This window comes from Cherax quadricarinatus, chromosome 91, assembly GCF_038502225.1.
Source record: "Cherax quadricarinatus isolate ZL_2023a chromosome 91, ASM3850222v1, whole genome shotgun sequence".
Classification (NCBI taxonomy): Eukaryota; Metazoa; Arthropoda; class Malacostraca; order Decapoda; family Parastacidae; genus Cherax; species Cherax quadricarinatus.
In genome coordinates, this window is record NC_091382.1 from 1,229,142 (window position 1) to 1,253,674 (window position 24,533).

A 24,533-nucleotide genomic window follows, 5' to 3' on the forward strand; every position below is an offset into this window, starting at 1 on the left:
AGAAAGTTTTGTATACAAGGAAGTTAAAGTTTTTAATCATAAATGACTGTGGGTTGTCTGGCAAATTGGCTAAGAAGTCTTGCTGTATGTGGAAAATATGTTGAAAGTGAAGCTTGAATGTGTGTTTCAGTATAACTCATATACAGTGTTTATCAACGTTGGGACAGTCCAAATTACGTATATATAATTGAATTGCCAGTAGTTAATAATCGTATTGATTAAAGGTTGCCTAAAATGTCGTATTTTTCTAGTGGTGTTGAACGTGCATGGTTATTTGAGGACGAGACTTGTGTCTTTCTTCTTGTATGTAATGTACAGCACTTTGAGATTGTGTTGGTCCAGGAAAAAATCTGAATAAACTCAGGTGTTGGTAGAAATGCTTAAATCTTTGTTGAATAGTCAAGCATGTTGCTTTGTCTAAGTGAAACATTAGTATATGCACTATAAAAATTAAAATTATTCAATATGAAATTTGATAGTCATGACAACTGATCAATAAATAGGTAAGCTCCACTTGGATGGAAAGTTAAATGCTGTGAAAATAATCTTGAGTATTTTGTGCTCAGAGAGAGACTTCATCTGCTGAAGGTCTCTGATCGAAGTTTAAATATACACATTTTCAACTCAGTGTTTTATTATCTGTCTGTGTGGGAATTACTTTTTCGTTCTAATCATCTTGTACTGTACAAGGTTTTGAATTAGAAATAAAATTTTTTACCACATAGGCATTCTCCCATGAAGGTTGGGTGACCCTGTAAAGGAAATGCATTCACCATCATTCATTTGATAGTTGTCTTGCCAAAAGTATGCAGATATTGCAGTTCAGATGACCCTTTGAACAGCAGTTATAATAATAATTTGAACAGCAACTCCAACACCCTTCTTTGGTGTGCAGGCACTCTACTGTTCACCTCCAAGACTCAAATCTGGCTAACCGGTTTTCCTGAATCCCTTCACAGATGTTACCTTTCCCACATTGTAAAAGCATATCAAACTAAAAACCACATGTCTCACTCTGATCCAACATGCTGACTCTCACCAGCTGGATGCTCAAGACTCTACCACTTAGATAACACTAGAATACAGTGAAAGCTAGGGATAGTAGAAATGATTAATTTGACTGCATTAAGAGAAATAATAAATCTTGCATAAGTTTTTTATGGCTAAAGAAAATTCTGAGTTTTAGCTGACAGATACATAATTAGATGTAACTCAATGCATAGATAAGCATGCAAATGTGATGTGACACTTGACAAAAATTTAAGTACAGTACTAATGTTTAACTTTTGTTCCATGTCTAACATGACTGACATAACTAGAAGTCATCCTGTTAAAAATGGACCAGTTGAGAAATGCTTTCATATGTGATGGAAAGTCATCCACAAGTAAAAGAGAATGGATGAAATTCCAGATGCATAGCAGTTGTTCTGAGTTCAGTTGGACCATTAACACTTAATTCTGTGTAACAGTTATCTTCAATACACTATGTAAATAGCATTTTTCACATGCAGTGAATGTTTATCTCATACAGAAAAACCTATAGACATGTGACATCACATAATAGTGAATTTGCATACAGCAAACCTGGCTGATATGAGGGAGAAATCTGTTCTAAAGATAGCAGTGTGAAAAATGTTTGAAGCAACTGCGGCAGTCTCTTTCATCTTTCAATTCTAACAAATTGTTATAATACACCTCAGTATCCAACCCTCTTTCAGTGGAGAGTAAAGCTAACCCAGACAATCTATCCTTGTCCATTGTAGGACCAAGGTTGGACTTTGTTTGAGCTGACTAAAGGACTGTTCCACAACTGCGCTAGTTATTGGCAAGGTCAGAAAAATGTGGTAAAGAACACATGTCATTGGCACAAGTGAGAAGGTGCCCCTTTTGAAAAATGTGCTCAGGGGGAATGGTCGCTCCCATTGCTTTGCCTTTAGCTACGCCACTGACATCTTGTACATAGAAATCTTATAAGATAAAACATCAGAGTTGAGGGTGGGAATGAGGAGAAATAAGAAAGAGTAAGAGAGTGACAGGAGGGAGTGGAACAGGTTAAAAAACCATATATTAGTCCATTTATTAATTTTTTTGGTCATGGAAAAACAAAAACAAAAAAGTAAAGAATGAGTGGCAGTGGATGGGTTTCTTCCTCTGGGTCTCCTACCCTGGTGGGAAACAGCTGATGTGTTAAAAAATTATAAACTTTTCGAGACATTTTTCCAAAGGGAATAAAGTAACAGTGGGTTGTACGGATGTCAACATTAAACACATTTTATCATGTGCATTACATTTTCTGTGCATGATTTTGTACACTAGTTTTATATTGCTATTAAATGGCATTATAATCTATTGTTCACATGGCTCCAGTTAGCTCATTGTGTTTCTCTTAATCATTGTGCAAACTGCAGCTGCTTTGTGCTGATTGATAGGGATAATTTCTTTTATCACATCAATCACTCACCAAGACTGGGTAACTCAAAGAAATGTATAGACATCACAGTTAAAGTAACTCTGAGCTGCAACATGCCCAACCATAACAGCAGTCTTGTAAACAAACTGTTGTCAGTTGACTATAAGGGTTCTTGAATTATGCCTTGGTAACACCTGGTTAACAGTCTTCAGATATTTTTTATAAGACAGCTTTTCTCTCTCAACATTTTAATTAAAATGATTACTTGGTTTATTTGTTGTGATATTAGTTTCTTCACACTTGGCATGTATTTACATGAAACATTATTTTTTGACTGAGCTTCCCATTGCATATTGATCATCTGGGCTATCAGTTGCAGTTTGATTATCTGATTTAGGTTGTAATTAGTTTCTGCACTAACATCCCATAAATTAACTTAGAGAGCCTGACAGTTACCAACACATAGCAGTGTCATTGTGGCGTTTGCCGTCATTGTTTATTTTATTGGCAGTTAAATAACAAAAAGGCACAATACCGTGACTGGAACGATACACAAATAACCCGCACATAAAAGAGAGAAGCTTACGACGACGTTTCGGTCCGACTTGGACCATTGACAAAGTCGGTCCAAGTCGGACTGAAACGTCGTCGTAAGCTTCTCTCTTTTATGTGCGGGTTATTTGTGTATTGGCAGTTAAATACAGTATACATAAAAATAAGTTAAGTCACACCAGACTCGCCAGGTCATGTTATAGAAGGAGTATCCAGTGATACTCAAATGAGAATGTCATGTCACGTTGCGTTCTCACCTCTCTTGATTGACACGTTCATCTGAGAGGAATGGAGATTTCATCTATGAATTTGTTGTTAATGCACTGACTTGCTTACTCTGTCTCTTCTCTTGTCTGATAGTTCCACATTTACTGCAGGGTCTTCGTATGATTTTTCTTTTAGTTTATACTTATTATAACTTCACAGACTTTGATTCCCTTGACTGGTTTTTATCTCAGTAATGCCATAGACACTTCAAGTTTGGAATGATGTAATTTCCTATTTATAGTTACAGAAGCAGAGCACCTTGAGGTGCTGTTGGAGCATGAGCAAAGTAACATATATGAAGGGATTCAGGAAACCTAGTTAGCTAGACTTGAGTCCTGGAGGTGGAAAATACAGTGCCTGCACTCTGAAGGAAGGGTGTGGATGCTGCAGTTTGGAGGGGCATCTGAGCTCTAGTATTGGCATGCCTCTAGCAAGACAGTGATGGACTGAGTGATGATGAAAGTATTTCTTCATTTTTGGGTCAATACACTTAGGAGAGAGAAGCTCATGACGATATTTTGGTAGCTTCTCTCTCTTGTATGTGTGGGTTATTTGTGTATTGTTCCAGTCATGGTATTGTGACTTTTTGTTGTTTATGGGTCACTCTGCCTCAGTGGGAGATGGTTGGTGTGTTAAAGAAAAGCACAAATTTTATTATCCTAACAAGTCAGAAAAATAAGACAGCAGATAGGTGAATATTCAATATTTGGATGTCTGGGATACATCTGAATGTTAAGTTTGCATTGTCTTCTGGGCATGAAGCTGGCTGAACCATATTAATAGTATAATAACTGCTAATAACACTAATCTGACTAATATTATTACTTTTAATTTTACTGGAAATATGTCTGTACAAAAAAATGTCTTACGATAATGGTACCTGTACTTTATGAATTAAGAGCAGAGATGCCAGTACAGTGGAACCTTGACTTACGAATTTAATCCGTTCCGTGACCTAGCTCATAACTCAATTTGCTCGTATATCAAATAAATTTTCCTCATTTAAATTAATTAAAATGCCATTAATCCATTCCAGCGGAATTCCTGCTCTCGGGAGGCAGGGCAAAATACTTCAATATGATGCTAATATCGACTCTACGGCTTATTTATCTATCACATTTCATCTAGCATAACATAAAAAACAAAATAAATAACATAGAAACATGATATATACTCTAGAATGAATAAAATATGTCATTATGTGATGAGCGGTGGCGGCCATTGCCACTCCCGCACTGACCATATCTTCCCATTCTTCCCCTTCTGAAAACGGAGTGTTTGTGAGGCTAACTGCACTAGATCACTAGTTTCTTAAGAAAAACACTGAAACAGTGTATTTATAAATAAGAAATATTGTATAAAAACATAATAGAGAAAGTAAAGAAATAAACTGGTTTTATAAAGTGTACGTACATATTTACCTGGGAGAAGAGATAGGCAGAGCAGCATATGCTGTCAGTGTCCCACAACCCGCACCCCTCCACCACCTTGCTTGTGTTTATCTATGATTTCATGCTTTAAAAAAATTGGCCTGTTTCTGCACTACAAATCGTTGATTTTATTCGATTTGAATGTATTATATTATACATTGTTGTGCTACAAATTTGTACAACTTTAATGCTTCTTATTTGAAATACTCATTTGTACTTTGTTGTAATTTGTTTACTGTAATTTTTGTAGATGAATGGTTCAGAGAACCGACATGTAGATAAATTAGACACATGTGCAACTCTTGGGTATCTTTATTGAGGATTGTAGATAAATTAGACACATGTGCAACTCTTGGGTATCTTGGGTATCCTCAATAAAGATACCCAAGATTTGCACATGTGTCTAATTTATCTACTGTAATTTTTACCACTGAATATATCATTGCTTAGTTAATCTTAAGTTAATTTTAAGCTGCTCATAATGCTCTGCATACACGGGGCTTTTGGCAGGTACAACCAATTACTATATTTCTTTGTACAACTATGTATCATGTCAAAATATATATAAATAAATAAAATTCCATGGACATCATCATCTTTTTCTTCTCAGTACTGTCCTTTGCACTTAGTTTCTTAGGACCCATGGTTAGAAAATAGAAATTTGGCAAAATAACTACAAAATGCAAGCAAAGCACGAGAGAAATGCTTCCACTGCTCAGCAGATGTTTTGGCATTTAGCTGCACCAACTAGTGGCAGTGTTCTAAGCTCTTTGTTATTATTATTGTATTATTGCTGTATTATTATTATAATTATTATTAATTAATTTAGGGAACTGAAGCTCGCTCTTATTATTATTATTGTTAATTTAGGGAACTGAAGCTCGCTCTTATTATTATTATTGTTAATTTAGGGAACTGAAGCTCGCTCTTATTATTATTACGTATTATTAATTTAGGGAACTAGAGCACAGATACAATTCCCAAGATCAAGAGCCCCTCACCAGCATCACAGTGAGGGGCTCTTGATCTAGGGAATTGGATCTGTTCTCCAGTTCCCTGAATTAATAATAATAATAATAATAATGAGCGAGCTTCAGTTCCCTAAATTAATAATGATATTGACAGTTTGGAGATATATATAGTGTATTTTTATACATATATACTTCTAAACTGTTGTATTCTGGGCACCTCTGCAAAAACAGTGATTATGTGTGAGGTGAAAGTGTTGAATGATGATGAAAGTATTTTCTTTTTGGAGATTTTCTTTCTTTTTGGGTCACCCTGCCTCGGTGGGAGACGGCTGACTTGTTGAAAAAAAAATAATTATTATTATAATAATAATAATAGCGAGGAACTTAGAACACTGCCACTAGTTGGTGCAGCGAATGTCAAAACATCCGCTGAACAGTGGAAGTATTTCTCTCATGCTTCGCTCGCATTTTGTAAGACTTATTTTGCCAAATTTCTTTTTTTTAACCATGGGCCCTAAGAAAGTAAGTGCAAAGGACAGTGCTGAGAAGAAAAGGATGATGTCCATGGAATTAAAGCATGAAATCATAGATAAACAAGCAAGGTGTGCGGGTTGAGAGGTGAGTGGGGAAGCTCGCTCGTAACTCGGATGTTGGTTCATAACTCGGAGCAAAAAATTGACCGAGCGAGGGCTCGTATCTCGAAAAACTTGTATGTTGGGACACTCATAAGTCGAGGTTCCACTTTATGTGGAAGCAGATGATTGATAATTAGTAATAATTACTGCACCAAATAAAATGAAGTATATTTGTTTAACCCTTTGACTGTCGCAACCCCCAATCCTGAGGTGTCTCCTGGTGTCGCAAAATTTAAAAAAAAAAATTATTTTTTCTTAGGAAATGATAGAGAATCTTTTCCCGATTGTAATGACACCAAAAAAACAAAATTTGATGGAAAACTGACGGAATTATGCTCTCGCGAAGTTAGCGACCTTGGCGCTGTTTACAAATCGGCGATTTCGCCCACTTTGAACCCTATTTTCGGCTAATTCCATTGTTCCAGTCGCCCAAACTCATAGCCACTTCTTTAGAACTCCATTTTTTCTATCGATTGAGTACAAGAAACTGCCCATTTACCGATTTCAACTACCTAATAATGTGGTCAGAAATTTGCAATTTGGCCAATTTCACGAAAACTAAAAAATATGACAATTTCAAAATAAGGTCCAGAATGAACAGTGCAGACATTCCTGGCTCTAAAATAACATTTTCTTTGCTCATCAGTCATGTCTCCAGGCCCCTCTGATATTACTCTTGCTTTCTATTTTGAATTTTTATTCAAACAAAAAATAGAAGACTTACTATTATGCAGACTACTGCAATACTGTAATAATTGTATAAATAACATCAACCCATTCATGACTGCATATTAGAATGGCTAGTTGGACATTTATTGGAAAATGACATCATTTGTTTACTTTTGAACATTGGCAAAAATCAAACATTTCCCCTACTTTGAGCTCCATTTCTAGGTTCTTTTTATAGTAAAATCAATCAAAATCACCTCTATTTCTATAATATGTTTTCCATCCTATCAAATGAGACCAAGAAAACGAGAATACAACCATAAATACTATACGAAAATAGACCACAAAGTCGGCATTTTAATTAAAAAAAAACGGTCAGTTTTTTTTTTCTCATTATGCACTGCGTGCTCCAGGATTTTTTTTATATGGTGCACACTGACCACACAGACCCATTCTCTCACATGTGGGCCTACCAGCTTTCTCCTGCTTGATTTGAAGCCACTGCTAGAATTTATGAGTATATATACGTCAAACACGGTACCTCGTAAGACGTATATATACGGCCGCGACAGTCAAAGGGTTAATTAACCCATAAACGGTCCAAACGTATATATACGTTCTCTCCCGTAGTGCCCCAACTTTTTTGAGGAAAAAAAAAATCGTTTTTTTTTTAATAGGAAAAAAGAGCATATGGTACCCAGGCATCCCCAATTATTTTAACCCTTTGACTGTTTCAGGCCCCTTTCTGAAACTGTCATTCTATGTCACTAAATTTTAAAAAAAAAAAAATTATATTTTCTTATGAAATGATAGAGAATCTTTTCCCGATGGTAATGACACCAAAAGTTCAAAATTTGGTCGAAAACTCATGGAATTACGCTCCCGCGAAGTTAGCGGTCTCGGCAACATATGCGTATCGGCGATTTTGCCGACTTTGAGCCCTATTTTCAGCCAATTCCATTGTTCCAGTTGACCAAACTCATAGCTATTTCTTTAGAACTCCATTTTATCTATCAGCTGAGTACAAGAAACGTCCCATTTACCAATTTGGACTACCCAATATTGTGGTCAGAAATTGGCAATTTGGCCAATTTCACGCAAACTAAAAAAGATGCCAATTTCAAAATAGGGTCCAGAATAAACAAGGTAGACATTCTTGGCACTAAAATAACATCCTCTGTTCATTAGTCACATCTCTAGGCCCCTCTTATATTATTATTGCTTTCTATTTTGATTTTTTATTCATACAAAAAAATACAAAATTTAATGTTATGCAGACTACTGAATTATTGTGAAAATGGTATAAATAATATCAGTGCACTAGTGAAAGAATATTAGACTCCCCAGTTGACGTGTATTGGACGTGTGGTGTGATTTGTTTACTCCTGAACATTGGTAAAAATTTAACATTTCCGCTACTTTGAGCTCAGTTCCAAGGTCGTTTTCATCATCAAAATAATGAAAATCATCTCTATTTCTGTAATACGTTTTCCATTTTATCACCTAAGACCATGAAAACACAAATACATCGATAAATACTATACGAAAATACACCTCAAAGTCGGCGTTTTAATCCAAAAAAACGATCAGTTTTTTTTCTCATTACGCACTGTGTGCTGCAGGATTTTTTTTATGTGGTGCACACTGACCACACAGACCCATTTGAAGCCGCTAGAATTATTGAGTATATATACGGCTGAAACACTAGCTCGTAAGACGTATATATACGACCAAAACAGTCAAAGGGTTAATATGGTACACAGTGAGCGCTCACACCCATTCTTTCATGTCTAGGCGACTCAGGCTTATCGTGGCAATGTTGAATGTATGACAAATAAAATGTATATATACATGTGGGGCACTAGCGGTAAAAACGTATATATACATTTGGACCGTTTACGGGTTAAGGTACGTAAATGGCAGTGATAATAGTCTTCAAAGAAAGGGAGTCCAAAAAACTGATCGCTGTTTATTTGCAATTTTAAAAATTATTTCCTTGGTTCAACTGCTGCATATACAAAGATGTGAGAGTAAACTTTATGTCATTGTCAGGACCTGGATATTATTCTATGTTAAGGTTGATAATGAAAGTAGGTTTTTAATCCTGTCTTCCTAAGAAAATAAGATGGTAGTGACTACATTTTTTCATGATAAATACTATTTTTTATTTGTAGGAAAAATATTTTTGTTGTGCTAAATTTTTCACACTGCTTCTTATTGTTATGAATTAAACATTTTAGTATGTCCTTTTTTTTTTTTTTCGGACTAAATATGTAAGGTATTTTATGTCTATGTATAGTAATTCCATATTTTCACTCCCTGGTGCAGTAGTCCAATTCGATCTCCAGTGGTAGACAACGAGATTGTCATGATGAACACACTGTACAAGGAACGCTTTCCCAAGGTAAGTTTGTAAACCCTAAATATAGCTCTTTAAATGTCTGAATGCATATACACTGAAGAATGAAAGTCGCAGTACTGTGGCCAGAACAATGGACAACTAACCCACAGTTTGAAAAAGCTTTAGATGGTATTTTGTTCTGTCCTGAATCTTTAAAGTCTTGGATTGATAGTGATCCATGGCACACCAAAACCTTATCTAGTTTTTTCTCTAAATAATGGTTTATTTAGTTATAAATATTTACACAGTGGGAAGATAAGAATATAAATTGTTAGGTAAATGGATACAGATGCAACTAATGTGACATTTTATTGTGGCAATGTTTCACTCTCCAAGAGCTTTGTCAAGCTTGACAAAACTCCTGGAGAGTAAAACATTGCCACAATAAAATGCCACATTAGTTGTATCTGTGTCTGTTTACCTAACATTTTGTTGGTAATTGTACCATTATTGCTAAGGATATAAACTGCTAGTAAATATTTTAAATACAGCACTTTAGTCTTCACAGATTATACTTGTTATTTATATTTGCTGTTAATGAATCAACAGGCCACACAGCAAATGGAGGAGAGGTTGAACACATTCATTGAAGCCAACAGAACTATTGAAGTGCAAGGAAGCTCAGATATTGCCCAAGATGGTGTGGCAATTGCTCGTTTTGTCCATCATCAAGTCATAGAACTGGCTAAAGACTGTCTCCAAAAATCACAAGAAAAATTAATAACAAGCAGATACTTCTATGAGCTCTCGGAGAACTTAGAGAAACTATTGTGTGAGGTGAGTTGTTGTAGTAGATGGTGAGTTGTTGTAGTAGATGGTGAGTTGTTGTAGTAGATGGTGAGTTGTTGTAGTAGATGGTGAGTTGTTGTAGTAGATGGTGAGTTGTTGTAGTAGATGGTGAGTTGTTGTAGTAAATGGTGAGTTGCAGTAGTAGATGGTGAGTTGTCATAGTAGATGGTGAGTTGTTGTTGTAAATGGTGAGTTGCAGTAGTAGATGGTGAGTTGTCATAGTAGATGGTGAGTTGTTGCAGTAGACGGTGAGTTTTTGTTGTAGTAGATGGTGAGTTGCGGTAGTAGATGGTGAGTTGTCGTGGTAGATGGCGAGTTGTTGTTGTTGTAGTAGATGGTGAGTTGCTGTAGTAGATGGTGAGTTGTTGTTGATGGTGAGTTGTTGTTGTAGATGGTGAGTTGTTGTTGTAGATGGTGAGTTGTTGTTGTAGATGGTGAGTTGTTGTTGTTGTAGATGGTGAGTTGTTGTTGTAGATGGTGAGTTGCAGTAGTAGATGGTGAGTTGCAGTAGTAGATGGTGAGTTGCAGTAGTAGATGGTGAGTTGCAGTAGTAGATGGTGAGTTGCAGTAGTAGATGGTGAGTTGCAGTAGTAGATGGTGAGTTGTAGTAGTAATGGTGAGTTGTAGTAGATGGTGAGTTGTAGTAGTAGATGGGTAAGTGTCAGGTGATCTGGGTATTGGTAATAATTCAGCATCAACCACTGACTTGCCAGTGTTATACACTCATGGTTCAACAGATGCTTGCTAATTATACCTAGGTTTTTCACTCCATTTAAAGAACAAATGATCACTAAATAGCGTGCTAGAACATGTTACAGTAGGTAGTATTGTAATAGTATGCTGTGTATGTTACAGTAGGTAGTATTGTAATAGTATGCTGTGTATGTTACAGTAGGTAGTATTGTAATAGTATGCTGTGTACAGAAAATATGCAAGTAATTATAAGTGCTCACATCTTGAAGAAAAAAAATAATTTTTGTAATTTAGATATACTGAAGATTTTTTTTATCTATTTCGAAGTACAGTTTTTGTATCTTTAAAACACTTTTGTATTACTGAAGCTCAGCCAAGGAATAAAAAAATGGTTGAATTGAATTTCCTTTTCCATTTATTTTTCAAAATGAGTTATGTTTATAACCATTTAGCATTAAAACTAAACACAATCCAGCCCATTTGTCATATTCACCATACTGATAATAACAGTAATAATAATAATAATAATAAGTGAGAATTTGTTTCAGTTTCATGTTTCAAACACCAGTGCAGGTTAATGGAAAAAGTGCCACTGAAGCTTTCCAGATTGTCAAGATCCACTCACCAGTGTTAAATCCAAGTAAAATTAGATAGAAATAGGACTCACTTAACTTAATAATGAAGCTTATGTGTAGATGGATGGAGTTGCTCAATATTGTATCAAGAGTCATCACTTTGACCACAAATTGGAAGGAAACATTTATCTCACTTGTATTAAAATGACTTTCGGTTTATTCCCCAGAGTAATTATACATTTTATATCCTTTCATGAATCATGCTTAACTATTTGTATCACAGTCAAATTGAGTGTTCGGTAATTACTTATTTTAAATACCAACTGTTCCTGATTCTTTTTTTGTAAATATAATAGTGCAGAAAAGTACACTTTATCTTAAGATGTAGGTCTGAATTTCTTTTGATTTTTTTAAAAGTATTAACTGTTTTTTTTTTTTGTTTTTTTTCAGACCCGCGACAAATCCCCCGATGCTGCCGCACATCTCACATCTCTAATCAAGAAGCTACTGCTCATTGTATCTCGGCCAGCCAGACTCTTGGAATGCTTGGAGTTTGATCCAGAAGAATTTTACCATTTACTCGAACAAGCCGAGGGCCAGGCTAGAACCAGCCAAGGCATTAAGACTGACATTCCTCAGTATATCATCACTAAATTGGGCCTTAATAGAGATCCCTTAGCTGGTAAGTCAATAACTTTTTCTTCAATCATTCTATTTTTGTCACATAATAACGTATTAAAGAAATTGTTTATGTATTTTTATCACGTTGACAATTGTCCATCAAGGAAGGTAACTCAGAGAATGAAACATTCACCATCACTCATTTCTTAGCTGTCTTGCTGTAGGTACACAGATAACACAGTTCAAATGACCTTCTAAAGTGTAGCATCCCCACCCCATCCTTCAGAGTACAGGTGGTGTACTTCCCACCTCCAGCACTGTAACATGCCATCTATCCTTCAGAGTACAGGTGGTGTACTTCCCACCTCCAGCACTGTAACATGCCCACCCATCCTTCAGAGTACAGGTGGTGTACTTCCCACCTCCAGCACTGTAACATCCCACCCCATCCTTCAGAGTACAGGTGGTGTACTTCCCACCTCCAGCACTGTAACATGCCCACCCATCCTTCAGAGTACAGGTGGTGTACTTCCCACCTCCAGCACTGTAACATGCCCACCCATCCTTCAGAGTACAGGTGGTGTACTTCCCACCTCCAGCACTGTAACATGCCCACCCATCCTTCAGAGCACAGGTGGTGTACTTCCCACCTCCAGCACTGTAACATTCCACCCATCCTTCAGAGCACAGGTGGTGTACTTCCCACCTCCAGCACTGTAACATCCCACCCATCCTTCAGAGCACAGGTGGTGTACTTCCCACCTCCAGCACTGTAACATCCCACCCATCCTTCAGAGCACAGGTGGTGTACTTCCCACCTCCAGCACTGTAACATCCCACCCATCCTTCAGAGTACAGGTGGTGTACTTCCCACCTCCAGCACTGTAACATCCCACCCATCCTTCAGAGTACAGGTGGTGTACTTCCCACCTCAAGAACACAAATATGGCTCGCCATTTTTCCTGAATCCCTTTATACGTGTTACTTGTACTCAACCATTTACATGTCAAATGATGAATAAGACATATGCAATACTTGGCTGTCTTTATTCTGAAGATGTTTTGCTAACCATTGGCTTTATCAATATCAGTATGATCAGTTCATATAGACTAAGGGACTGATTACCTTGTGTTCCACTGTCTCCTCTTGCAACACCTTCAAATAGCCTCTGTATTAAATTGATAAAGCCACTGGTTGGCAAAATGCCATCAGAATAAAGATACTCAATTGTTGCATGCATCTTATTCATCATCTTGTTGATATTATACACCATTACTGTTTCCAAGCATGAAAAACTTAAAAAAAAAAAGATTTGTTTAAAATTTTTGTTATACTGGAAGTGTTTATTTCATCAAAAATAATGAAGGTTTTGATAAATATATTACAGTGAACCCTCCCTTTTCATCGATCTCTGTGATCGCCAATTTCCGTTTTTGCCAACTTTTTTCGTCAGAATATTGGTTCTATTTTCGTCGATGGTACAGAACCTGTCCAGTGCCCAGAGCGCACTCAAAGCTGCCTCCCACACGCATTCTCAGGCAGTGTTGTGTTGTTTCTCGGCGAGTAAACATATCCTGCAAGGTCATACGAAATATTTCGTAATAATCCATTGTTTTTGGCACTTGTTTATTGTGTGTAACTGCTAAATAAGCCACCATGGGCCCAAAGAAAGCTTCTAGTGCCAGCCCTTTAGTAGAGAATGTGAGAAACAATAGAAATCAAGAAAAAGTTTGTAGGAAAATACGAAAGTGGTGGTGGTAGTAATGGTGATAGAGGATGGTAGTGATGGTGGTAAAGGATGGTGGTAGAGGGTGGTAGTGGTTGTGATGGTGGTAGAGGGTGATAGTGGTTGTGATGGTAGAGGGTGGTAGTGGTTGTGATGATGGTAGAGGGTAGTAGTGGTTGTGATGGTGGTAGAGGGTAGTAGTGGTTGTGATGGTGGTAGGGGATGGTAGTAATGAAGATTTGAGCAATGTGGAGTAGGATGGCATTAAAAAGCAAAGAAGGGAAGCGACCCCTGATAAGGACTTGGTACCTAGAGTCCTTATGGAGGGGGATTTCCCTTCCAAAGAATAACCTCTCCCCTCCTCCCTGTCTTCCGTCCACCAACAACAGCATGTAAATCTATCTTTAAGGAAAAAAAATGTTTTGTTAATACTTCTGGGTGTCTGAAACGGATTAATTGGATGTACATTATTTCTTATGGGGAAAATGGTTTCAGGTTTTGCCGATTTCCGTTTTTGCTGATCTCTCTGGAACGGATTAAACACAAAAGCCGAGGGTCCACTGTATACGTATCATTGCTTGTTGATGTAGCAATGTATTTTATAAAACTAATTCCCAAATAAAAACTTACTGTTTAAATAAACTTGATTAATAGGTACTATGAGAAGCTTGCAATGTGTTGCTTTTTAAGTAACTTGATTAATAAGTACTGTAGATGGTTATGTAAGTACTGAGCAGTACATGTATATAGATTAGTTGTATGTTAATCACAGTGACACCTTGCACACATTAAATCTTTCAGTGGCCGTCACATAGAACTATGTCACTGAGGTCAAGGTCCTTCACATAATTCTACGTCAAGAGATCAGCTTACTTGGATAAGCTGTGAGTGGAAATTTTGGCCTAGATATGAGAGAATGGGTCTGTGCAGTGAGTGTGCACAATATGAAAAAATCATGCCCCACGTGGTGCTTGTTGGGAAAAGCAAAACCCTGATCTTGTGTTTGGTTTAAAATAACAACTAAGATGTTTTCTAGGATGGTATTCTTGGTTTTCTGTCAAAATTTCAGATTTTTATGTACAGTATTACTGAAACAAATTTTGGATGCTTTTAAAATAGGCCATTGTTTTCAGAACTGAGTGATGACCTGGCAGGGGATGGAGATGCAGAAGACAGCACGGGAAGTGGCACAAGCGCAGCTAGTGGTGTAACCACACGAAAAACTTCAAATTCAGAATACTCCCCGGGACAGTCTTCCACCTACTCCTCAAGTCCTCCTTCAAAAAGCTCTCCAAAAGAGGAAGATTATGAAAACCTTAAACTTATTTCTAATGGAGCTTATGGGGCTGTTTATCTTGTTCGACACAAAATTAGTAAAGAGAGGTTTGCCATGAAGAAGATCAGTAAACACAACCTTATGCTCAGAAATCAGGTATGTGATAATGCAGTATGTTTTCATTTAGCCTTTCAGGGAGTGCACCTTGATTCTACTTGAAAGGCTTTTCATGCAAGGAATTGAACCTATCCTTTCATTTTTGGAACATATTTAATTACCCCCCATTCCTCAAGCACTGTATAGTTCCTATGCTTTAGTGCTTCTCCATAATAGAGAATCAGAGCCAAGAAAGGGGTAGAAATAATATTAAATGATCATTTATAGAAAGAAGAGGGAATATCCTTATATAAATTCAAAGATTATGTATATTACAATAAGAAGTGGATTATAATGAATGTTTATGCAACTGGGAAGAGAAAAGTCTTGACAAGAGAGTTTGGGAAGTGTTAAGGGAGTGTTTATGGAGTTTTGAACCAAGTGAGACAGTAAGTGTTGTGAGCCTAAATGCTGAAGTCAGAGACACTGATAACCCTCACTAAATGTGGGTTATCTGTGTCTAGATATCAATATGTTAATACTATGTTGTATGTCTTATTCATGTTTGTTATATCAAGTATATCATTAATGAAGGGATTCAGGGAAACCGGTTATTTTCATATAGTCAGACTTGAGTCCTGAAAATGGGAAGTACAATGCCTGCACTTTAAAGGATGGGTTTGGGATATTGGCAGTTTGGAGGGATATGTGTGTCTTTATACGTATATGCTTCTGAACTGTTGTATTCTGAGCACCTCTGCAAAAACAGTGATAATGTGTGAGTGTGGTGAAAGTGTTGAATGATGATGAAAGTATTTTCTTTTTGGGGATTTTCTTTCATTTTTGGGTCACCCTGCCTCGGTGGGAGACGGCCGACTTGTTGAAAAAAAAAAATCATTACTGAGGATGGAGTCTGAAACCTGACTTTTAATTTAGTGTGGTAAACTAGATTCATAGTTAATGTTTGCTCTGAACTACCCTTCTAAGTCATATGGTTATTGGTTAATGCTACAAATAACTTGTGGCTAAATAAAAATAGAGACCCTTAGTAAAGAAGATGAAAATACATACTCAAATTGTAATAATTATCTCATTAACCCTTAAACTGTCCAAACGTAGACCTACGTTTGCTCGCGTAGTGCTCCGAACGTAGATCTACATTTTTTTTTACATGCTTTCTTATGGAGAAAATCAAGGTCAAAGCACTACATGTGAAAACGTAGATCTGTTTGGACAGTTGAAGGGTTAATAACTGAACTACAGCAAATAGAAAACAAAAGATTTATTTTCAAATGTTCTGAATATCTTTCAGGTGGAGCAAGTTTTCAACGAACGCGATATAATGAGTTTCACCGATAACCCCTTTGTGGTGTCCATGATATGCAGTTTTGAAACGAAAAGACATTTGTGTCTAGTAATGGAGTATGTCGAGGGTGGAGACTGTGCCACTCTGCTTAAGAATATGGGACCTCTTCCACCAGACATGGCCAGATTTTACTTTGCTGAAACTGTATTAGCTGTTGAATACTTGCACAGGTTTGTTATTCTTTCTTCATTGTACTCTACTTAAAAATTTCAAAATTCTTAGAGGGTTATGCTTGCTCTTCACTGTTCTTTAATCTTTGGTTAAAAAGTTTTAAAAATTGACGTAAATTTAACATTGTAATAATACTGTTATTTCCAAGATGGTAATATCTATAACAATACAATAATAACTATAATATTATGCAGTGTATTACAATAGTTTGGATCCAAACAGTATTTTGGCACTGGAAGAAAACATTCAGATGCTGCTCTCAGATATTTGAGTCTTAGGAAACATTTGAAAGATATATCTTCAAGAACTAATGCGTTTTGTTGGTAAAGATATTTGAGGTTAATTATTAATTTTTTTCCCCAAGGATCTAGGCTTCCAGGATACCTTGCGTAATTTAATTTTATTGTGTAATATAAAATCTAAAAAAAAAATTGAAGTAGATAAACATTTAGAGGTGTGCGTATATATATATATCAGGAGTTGCCAACCTGGGGTGCACGCACCCCCAGGGGTGTGAGATGGCATCTCAGGGGGTGTGACAGTCCTAATGAAAAACACAATTCCGTTTATTTTACCAAAGCCTTTTCTAATTGCTCAATTTATATTTCTTCATCTTCAAATGTGGCAATACTTTTGTAGGGGATGCAATAATAATCAAACATTTCCTAGAGGTGTGAGACATAGAAAAGGTTGGGAACCCCTGATATATATGGTAAGTGTTTATTGTCGCTCTTGGATATTAAAGTATCCTTGACTGGGAGTGTGCAATTTACGTTGTCTTAATGGTTCTCAGATAAATAGGCTTTAACTAATGCTAATAAACCAACCAACTTTGCAAAATGTTTGTTACAGTTATGGTATTGTACACCGGGACCTGAAGCCAGATAATCTATTGATCACTGCTCTTGGACACATCAAGCTCACTGACTTTGGTTTGAGCAAGATGGGCTTGATGTCATTGGCAACTAACCTATACGAAGGCTACATTGATAAAGAAACTCGGCAGTTTTCTGATAAGCAGGTGTTTGGTACCCCTGAATATATTGCTCCAGAAGTTATATTAAGGCAAGTTTATAATAAGACTGTAATTTTTATATATGTGGATTATCATGTGTTTCTTCGCTTATTTATTATCCTTGTGCAAACAAGTTAGTTTTTCCTATTTAGTTAATAATTTGATATGTGAAAACCCTGTCACTTTTGTTAATGTATTTTGTGTTCTTTTTCAGTTTAACATTGAATAAATATACAAGTCTTTTGAGAGACTAAATCGAACCTAATATTTATTTGAATGTTATATAGCAGCATTGTTATTTTGATTTGATAACTTGAAGCAACCTGTCAATCAGTACAATTTTATTATGGTCCTTAATAAGTAGAAATTTACAAGCTTTATGAAGAATAGATTTTATAATTTGAATATAACTTTGACATCTTAATTTATTTTTTATTTTGTTGTATAGATCTATTTAGCAGGAGGGGTTTGGGATATTTGTGCACCTCTGACAATATAGTGATGGTGTGAATGATGGTGAAAGTGTGTCTTTTTTGGGTCACCCTGCCTTGGTGGGATACAGTGGTCTGTAAAATTCTGTGTTTGCTTTCTTTTTGAAAATACTTAAATTTAATGGCAAATAACTTTTTCTATGTAGAATTTAGATTGAAGAATGTTAATTATTTTTCAGACAGGGGTACAGCAAACCTGTGGATTGGTGGGCAATGGGAGTTATTCTCTATGAATTTCTTATTGGGTGTGTCCCCTTCTTTGGGGAAACACCTGAGGAACTCTTCGCACACACAGTTAATGATGACATTGAATGGCCAAGTGAAGAGGATTGGCCAGTGCCAAGTGACGCCAAGGATCTAATCACTGCGCTGCTTCACCACTCTCCACTGGACCGGCTGGGCACAGTAGGTGGTGCCATGGAGGTTAAGGAACACCCGTTCTTTATCTACATCGATTGGGATTCCCTTCTGAGAATGAAGGCAGAATTTGTGCCGCAGCTGGATAATGAAGAGGACACAAGCTACTTTGATAGTGAGTTGGTGGTGTTTTAGAATGGAAATACCAATCCAGGACATCTTCAATAAGTAAAGTTTTTCATATTATAGATGATTGTTTTACAAGGATGGTTATGCTTTATACATGTTAAGCATTTGTGTGTGTAATTTATGGTATTTGTAAGATAGGGCTGGTGTCTTTTTTTTCTGTCTCATAAACATGCAAGATTTCAGGTACGTCTTGCTACTTCTACTTACACTTAGGTCACACTACACATACATGTACAAGCATATATATACACACCCCTCTGGGTTTTCTGCTAATTTCTTTCTAGTTCTTGTTCTTGTTTATTTCCTCTTATCTCCATGGGGAAGTGGAACAGAATTCTTCCTCCGTAAGCCATGCGTGTTGTAAGAGGCGACTAAAATGCCGGGAGCAAGGGGCTAGTAACCCCTTCTCCTGTATAAATTACTAAGTTTGAAAAGAGAAGCTTACGTTTTTCTTTTTGGGCCACCCCGCCTCAGTGGGATATGGCCGGTTTGTTGAAAGAAGAAGAAAGAATATTTTTCATTAAAAAATCACATAGATCTTAGACATTTTTGGTTTCTTGGCTGTATATTTCGTTGTGACACAGTTTCAGTTAAGACAGTGGAACCTTTATGATGTAACTACCCTTGTGTTGAAGTTACTTTCTCCTACCCTAGACTTTAGTTACGTCGTCTGCTTATGTATAAAAGCTTAATTTCTATAGTTTTGAGTAAGGCAAAACAATATGCAATATTGTACACATTTTGTTTATATGTAAGTTCTTTACTTACTTACTATTATGGGTGTAGCATATGTTGTGAATATAATAATAAAAATAATAATTTAACAAAACTGATGTTAGCCACGGGCAATATATATGAAAGAGATGGGGCTACATAATGAGATGGGAAGAGGAGAGAGGAGGTTATATATATCAGTAAGACAGAGGGAAATACCTTTAAAATGGGGGGATGAGGGGAGGTTTGAAATTCAACTAGAAAACTGTTATTGACAGTTATGTATTTGCTTGCAGCACGACTGGATCGGTACAACCATGAGCTGGAGGAAGACAGTGAAGAGGGAGGTGAAGGAGGAGCATTTCCTTCTTTCTCCTCTTGCTCTCCAAGATACCATAAGTTTACCTCATCACAGTCTGCAGATGCTTCCCAGTTGGACTCCAGCTTCCAGGTAAACTCCCAGGCAATAGTAATACCTGTAGGTCCATCATAGAAAATGATAGAATGTACTAATACCCAGTTACTCAAAGGAATTGGTATAATTTCTTTGACTCTACATAATATCATGAATGGAGGGATGCAGGGTGGAGAATCATTTAATTTGTGATGCCCGTTCACTTGTATCAAGAGAGATATTGAATGAGTGATGGTGAATGAGTTTTCTTTGGGTTATCAGGATTTTTCTTCACTATTCATCTTTGAATGATCCATATTTATCCACCTGGCACAAAAGTACTCAGCACTAAATGGACCACTTTATACTGTATAATGGAGGCAGGTCTGGATTATTTTTGCAGACGCTGTGTCATTATATTCCGTAACTTGAGTCCTGGAGGTGGGAAGTGCAGTGCCTGCACTCTACAGGAGGGGTTTGGGATATTTACTGTTTAGAGTGACATCTAAACTGTTATATTTGTGCTCTGGCAAAACAGTGATAGTGTGAACGATGATTAAAGTTTTTTTTTGGGGGGGGGGGAGAGGGAGGGTCACCCTACCTCATTGAGAGAAGACCAGCATGTTAAAATTTTTTTTCGAAAAATTCCAAAATCCAAGACACTTCTGGCTGTATTTCAGATGAGGGATACAGTGGAACCCCTAGTCTCATGATTAATCCATTCCAGAGAGTCCACTGAAAGGCAAAATTCATGAGTGACAAATCCATTTTCTCCATAAGAAATAATGGAAATCCAGTTAATCCGTTCCAGACCAAAAGTATTAACAAAAAATATTTTTTTTTACATTAAATATAGATTTACAGTACGTACAGAAAACAATGAGACATCAAGTATAAAACAATAATAACATCACGCTTACCTTTATTGAAGACACTTGTTGATGTATGAATATAATGTCATTACGTATGTTAGGAATTGTGGTGGCGTCAGGAGTGTCTTTGGAGACAGGACAAGAAAATCCTTCAGTATGACACTAATATCAACTCTACGGCTTATTTATCTATCATAATTCATCTAATATGACATAAACAATATTAATAACATGGAAACATGACATATACTCTAAAATGAATAAAATGTCATTACATAGGTCACAAGTGCTGTTGTGTTGTGGTGTTGTTGGGTGTATAAGGGCCACTGAAAGATAAGCCTTACATAGTGGTGGTGAATGGCAGCAGCAGAGACGGCAGCGTTAGTCAGTTGCCCTATATACCTCAAACAACACTGGAGGAGTTTAGTTTCGTGTCGTCATTTTTCTGTTGATTAATGGCTTAACTTGCTACACTGTTAGTGCTACACTTTATCACTTGCTGGCACTATAGCCTTTATCGACTCCTGCTGCTTTAGTATCGTAGAATCACTGAAAAAGGCACATTCTCCCCTCTCTCTCAGTCCTTTACCAAATGGCTGGCACTAGAAACTTTCTTTGGGCCCATGGTGGCTTATTTAGCAGTTGCAAGCACAAAAATGAATAGAATATATCTTATGAATGTGTGAGGTGATGGTCACTCGCCCATAAACAATGCCACACTGACTGTGGTGTGGGAGGGAGGCTGGCTTTGTTTGCGGGCTGACGCTGGGAGAAGGGCCGGATGCGTACCTTACTGCTGCCAAATCACAAATAAAATCATGAACCATGAGTCTTTTTTTTTTTTCCCCGAAAAAAGGTGCTGAAAGGCGAAATTCACGAAAGTCGGGGGTCCACTGTCCTTAGTTTGTAATAAAAATTACAAAATTTGAATTATAAAATCTTTTGTAAAAATACTACATAATATTTGTTCATTTTAAACTTTTGAGATTTAATGATTTCTTTGCAGAATTGTAAACAAATTATTAAATTGTAAGTTACAGAGGGAGACGTCGGGCGAGGGAGGGCAGGAGTTGGATAGTGGGCGGGGTCTTGTGTCCCGCGGTGACTCAGGTCATAGTGACCAGTCAGAGTCGTCTCGATCCACCCTCGAGTCATCCACTAACACTCCCGATAATGAAAACCAAGACCTTCCTGTTACACTAGATGTGTAAGTAATACTTTTTTGGTCTTGAATTTAATTTTCTGTTTATTTTGTGTGGTTCATTTTTAAATTCAATGGATCATTTTTTTTGTCTATGTTAGGGTAGAGGTGACATGCATGTATTCAATGTTAAAATCATATGTATGCACACATGACTTGCATATCAGTTAATGTCATAAGTCAACTAAAATATTGGGCATTGCCTAGATATTGTTGGAACATGTTGGAGAAATCGACTACATAGGCAAGAAAGTTTCCTTGTTCAGAAAAGTGATTTGAATGTTTTAATAAAGGAGGGTAATTAATACAAGGTTTTCCTACTTTTATGTGAATTTGCTTTTACCGTACATGGTATATACACTTATGCAGTCAGTTAAGCCTACCACCACTTAATTTTTTAGTAAAATTATTTTTAATTATTCTAAACTGGTATATATTGACGTAAGAGGAAAAAACACAGTTAGTTGTGGAAAATCCAGTGAGAATATTTAACAGAAATCTTACGGTTGGTTCTTAATTTGAGTCTTGTGTCAAGTCATAAGAAAATGGGCATATGGCCGACAATCTTAATTGAAGATGATCCTGAGGATCACTGCCCCTTCAGACCAATCCCAAACCAGTTCTGGTTGATGACCTGATCTACCAGGTTGTTGGTACTAGCTGCATGCTGTTCAAGGTAGGCACCACAGCCTGGTTAATCAGGAGCTAACTTAAAGAACTTATCCAGTTTCTTATTGAAGACTGCTAAGGGTCTGCTAGTAATTTCCCTTGTGTATAAAGGATGATGTTGAAGAGTCTCGGTCTCTTTACATTTAGAGTTACCTGCTGGCATAATCATTGTACCTCTGTTTTTTATTGAGGTATTGCACCATCTGTCAAGCATTTTACTCTTGTATAGATTAATTTGTGTACAAGTTTGAAACCAATCCCTCCAGAATTTTCTAGTTGTAAATTATGATTTATCTTTCTCCTACTTTCCAGGAAGTATAGGTCAAGAAACCTCTGGTATGAAGATATGTCTTTACAGGTTGATAATATGTACTTCAGCTTAGACAAAAATAATCTGGTTGATTGGTGGTGGTGCAAGAATGAGGGAGGACACAAGAACGAGGAATTTTGATTGAATTTTTTGTTTTTATTTTTCTAGGCTATTTTTGAGCTTTATTCATATTTATTTTAGAAAATGTTATTGTCCATAAATGTGGAATTTGCAATGTCTGGGAACATATCCCTGTGTTTTGTGTGTGCTTTATGTGTCATTGATCAGAGATGTATGTACCATATAAAGTGAGGAACACTTGTACATAATACAGTAAATGGTCAATGTGTTGGTTCATCCTGGACCATTATAGTACAAGATAGATCTGAACATCAGCTAGTTTCGTTTTCCAATTTGATGATATGATCACAAGAAGGATAGGCCCTCCACCAGAGATGGATTAAAAACAAGTATATCTATGGTTGGAAATAAAACACCCAATTGATACACTGGGCTACTCCCCACAATTCCAAATATATAATAGTGTAGAAAAATCAGTACATGAATAACTTGCGTGGGTTTTTTTTGTATTGTTCCAGTCACTAACACCATCACACCACTCAATTCGTTAACATTAACCATCAGGTGACCAGAGCGCACCGATATCTACCACTAAATCTATTAACTTTGAAGTCTGTGTCTGGCAAGACAATGAGAAAAATAAGGGCAAATAATGGTTTATTTCATGTTCTTTCACTTGCTATCTTCATTAAACTATAATGTTTGTTGTAAATGTCATTACTGGTATTGCTGGCACTACTGTCAGTCTTCTTTTTCCATAAAATTTGTCTTCTTTTCATGACATCTTTGCTATTAACCTTCAGTAACTTTTTTTCATTTTAAGGAGGTATAGATAATTTAGTAGGTAATTCAAAAGCATACGGATACATTACCTATTTAACAGCATTCTTTTGTTTATATGGTAAATATAAGAGGGCTTGGTAGTGGTGAAAGTCAGGATGGTAGGGCTAAGGAAAAATGAATTTGGAAAGACAGGAAGAGAGAGACATTTTTTCCACCCATAAAAATCTTTTGTTTTGAGAAATAGAATAGGAGACTGGGGATTCTTCCTTTAGTCGCATTGTTTATTTTTAATTGTTATTTTTTCAGTTCACATTTCATACAATGGATTATATTGTTGGTAATTATTTAGGAGTGGCAGTAAATTAGATGGAGGCCCTGTGTGCCAGAGTACCCCAGAATCATCGCAGACTGAGAGTGAGGATGTCTCCCCCCAAGTTCAGAGGAGAAGACGTCTCCATTCTCACTCGAGAGATTCTCTGCCGCGATTCTCTATTTCTGGGGAAGAGGACTGGTTAAGGTATGAATCAAATTTGATTAGCCCATGACGGCAGTTGAGAAAATGTTCACCTGGAAGGAGCTGTCTACTCTTAAGTAGCAAACTAATTTAACTTGTAATGTTTGTGAACTTCTGGTGTATAAATTGAGGATGGATGGAAAGTTGAAGGAAGGTTGTGAAAGACTTGTTTAGAGGTAGCAACTTGGACATTTAGCAGACATTAAAGTGTATTTAGACTAGAGTGAGAAGTGAGTAGTTTACTGTTAGTGACTTGCTGTTAGTGTGACCAAAATAATGTTTATGAAGGGACACT

General features: G+C 36.7%; 1 protein-coding gene across 14 annotated transcripts in view; it reads left to right on the top strand.

Moving 5' to 3' along the window:
* dop (microtubule-associated serine/threonine (MAST) protein kinase dop) overlaps positions 1-24,533 on the top strand; it is a 227,401-nt gene that overhangs the window by 158,137 nt on the left and 44,731 nt on the right. For 10 of the 14 annotated variants that reach the window (XM_070104302.1, XM_070104307.1, XM_053800069.2 and 7 more), the window contains 10 exons: positions 9,263-9,338; positions 9,885-10,112; positions 11,843-12,074; positions 14,873-15,171; positions 16,424-16,647; positions 17,501-17,717; positions 18,338-18,686; positions 19,711-19,865; positions 21,715-21,887; positions 24,074-24,241. In XM_070104302.1, the coding sequence (XP_069960403.1) occupies positions 9,263-9,338; positions 9,885-10,112; positions 11,843-12,074; positions 14,873-15,171; positions 16,424-16,647; positions 17,501-17,717; positions 18,338-18,686; positions 19,711-19,865; positions 21,715-21,887; positions 24,074-24,241 (2,121 nt within the window). The remainder of the gene's footprint in view (positions 1-9,262; positions 9,339-9,884; positions 10,113-11,842; positions 12,075-14,872; positions 15,172-16,423; positions 16,648-17,500; positions 17,718-18,337; positions 18,687-19,710; positions 19,866-21,714; positions 21,888-24,073; positions 24,242-24,533) is intronic. The other 4 variants (XM_070104303.1, XM_070104305.1, XM_070104308.1 and 1 more) reach the window with 2 other exon arrangements.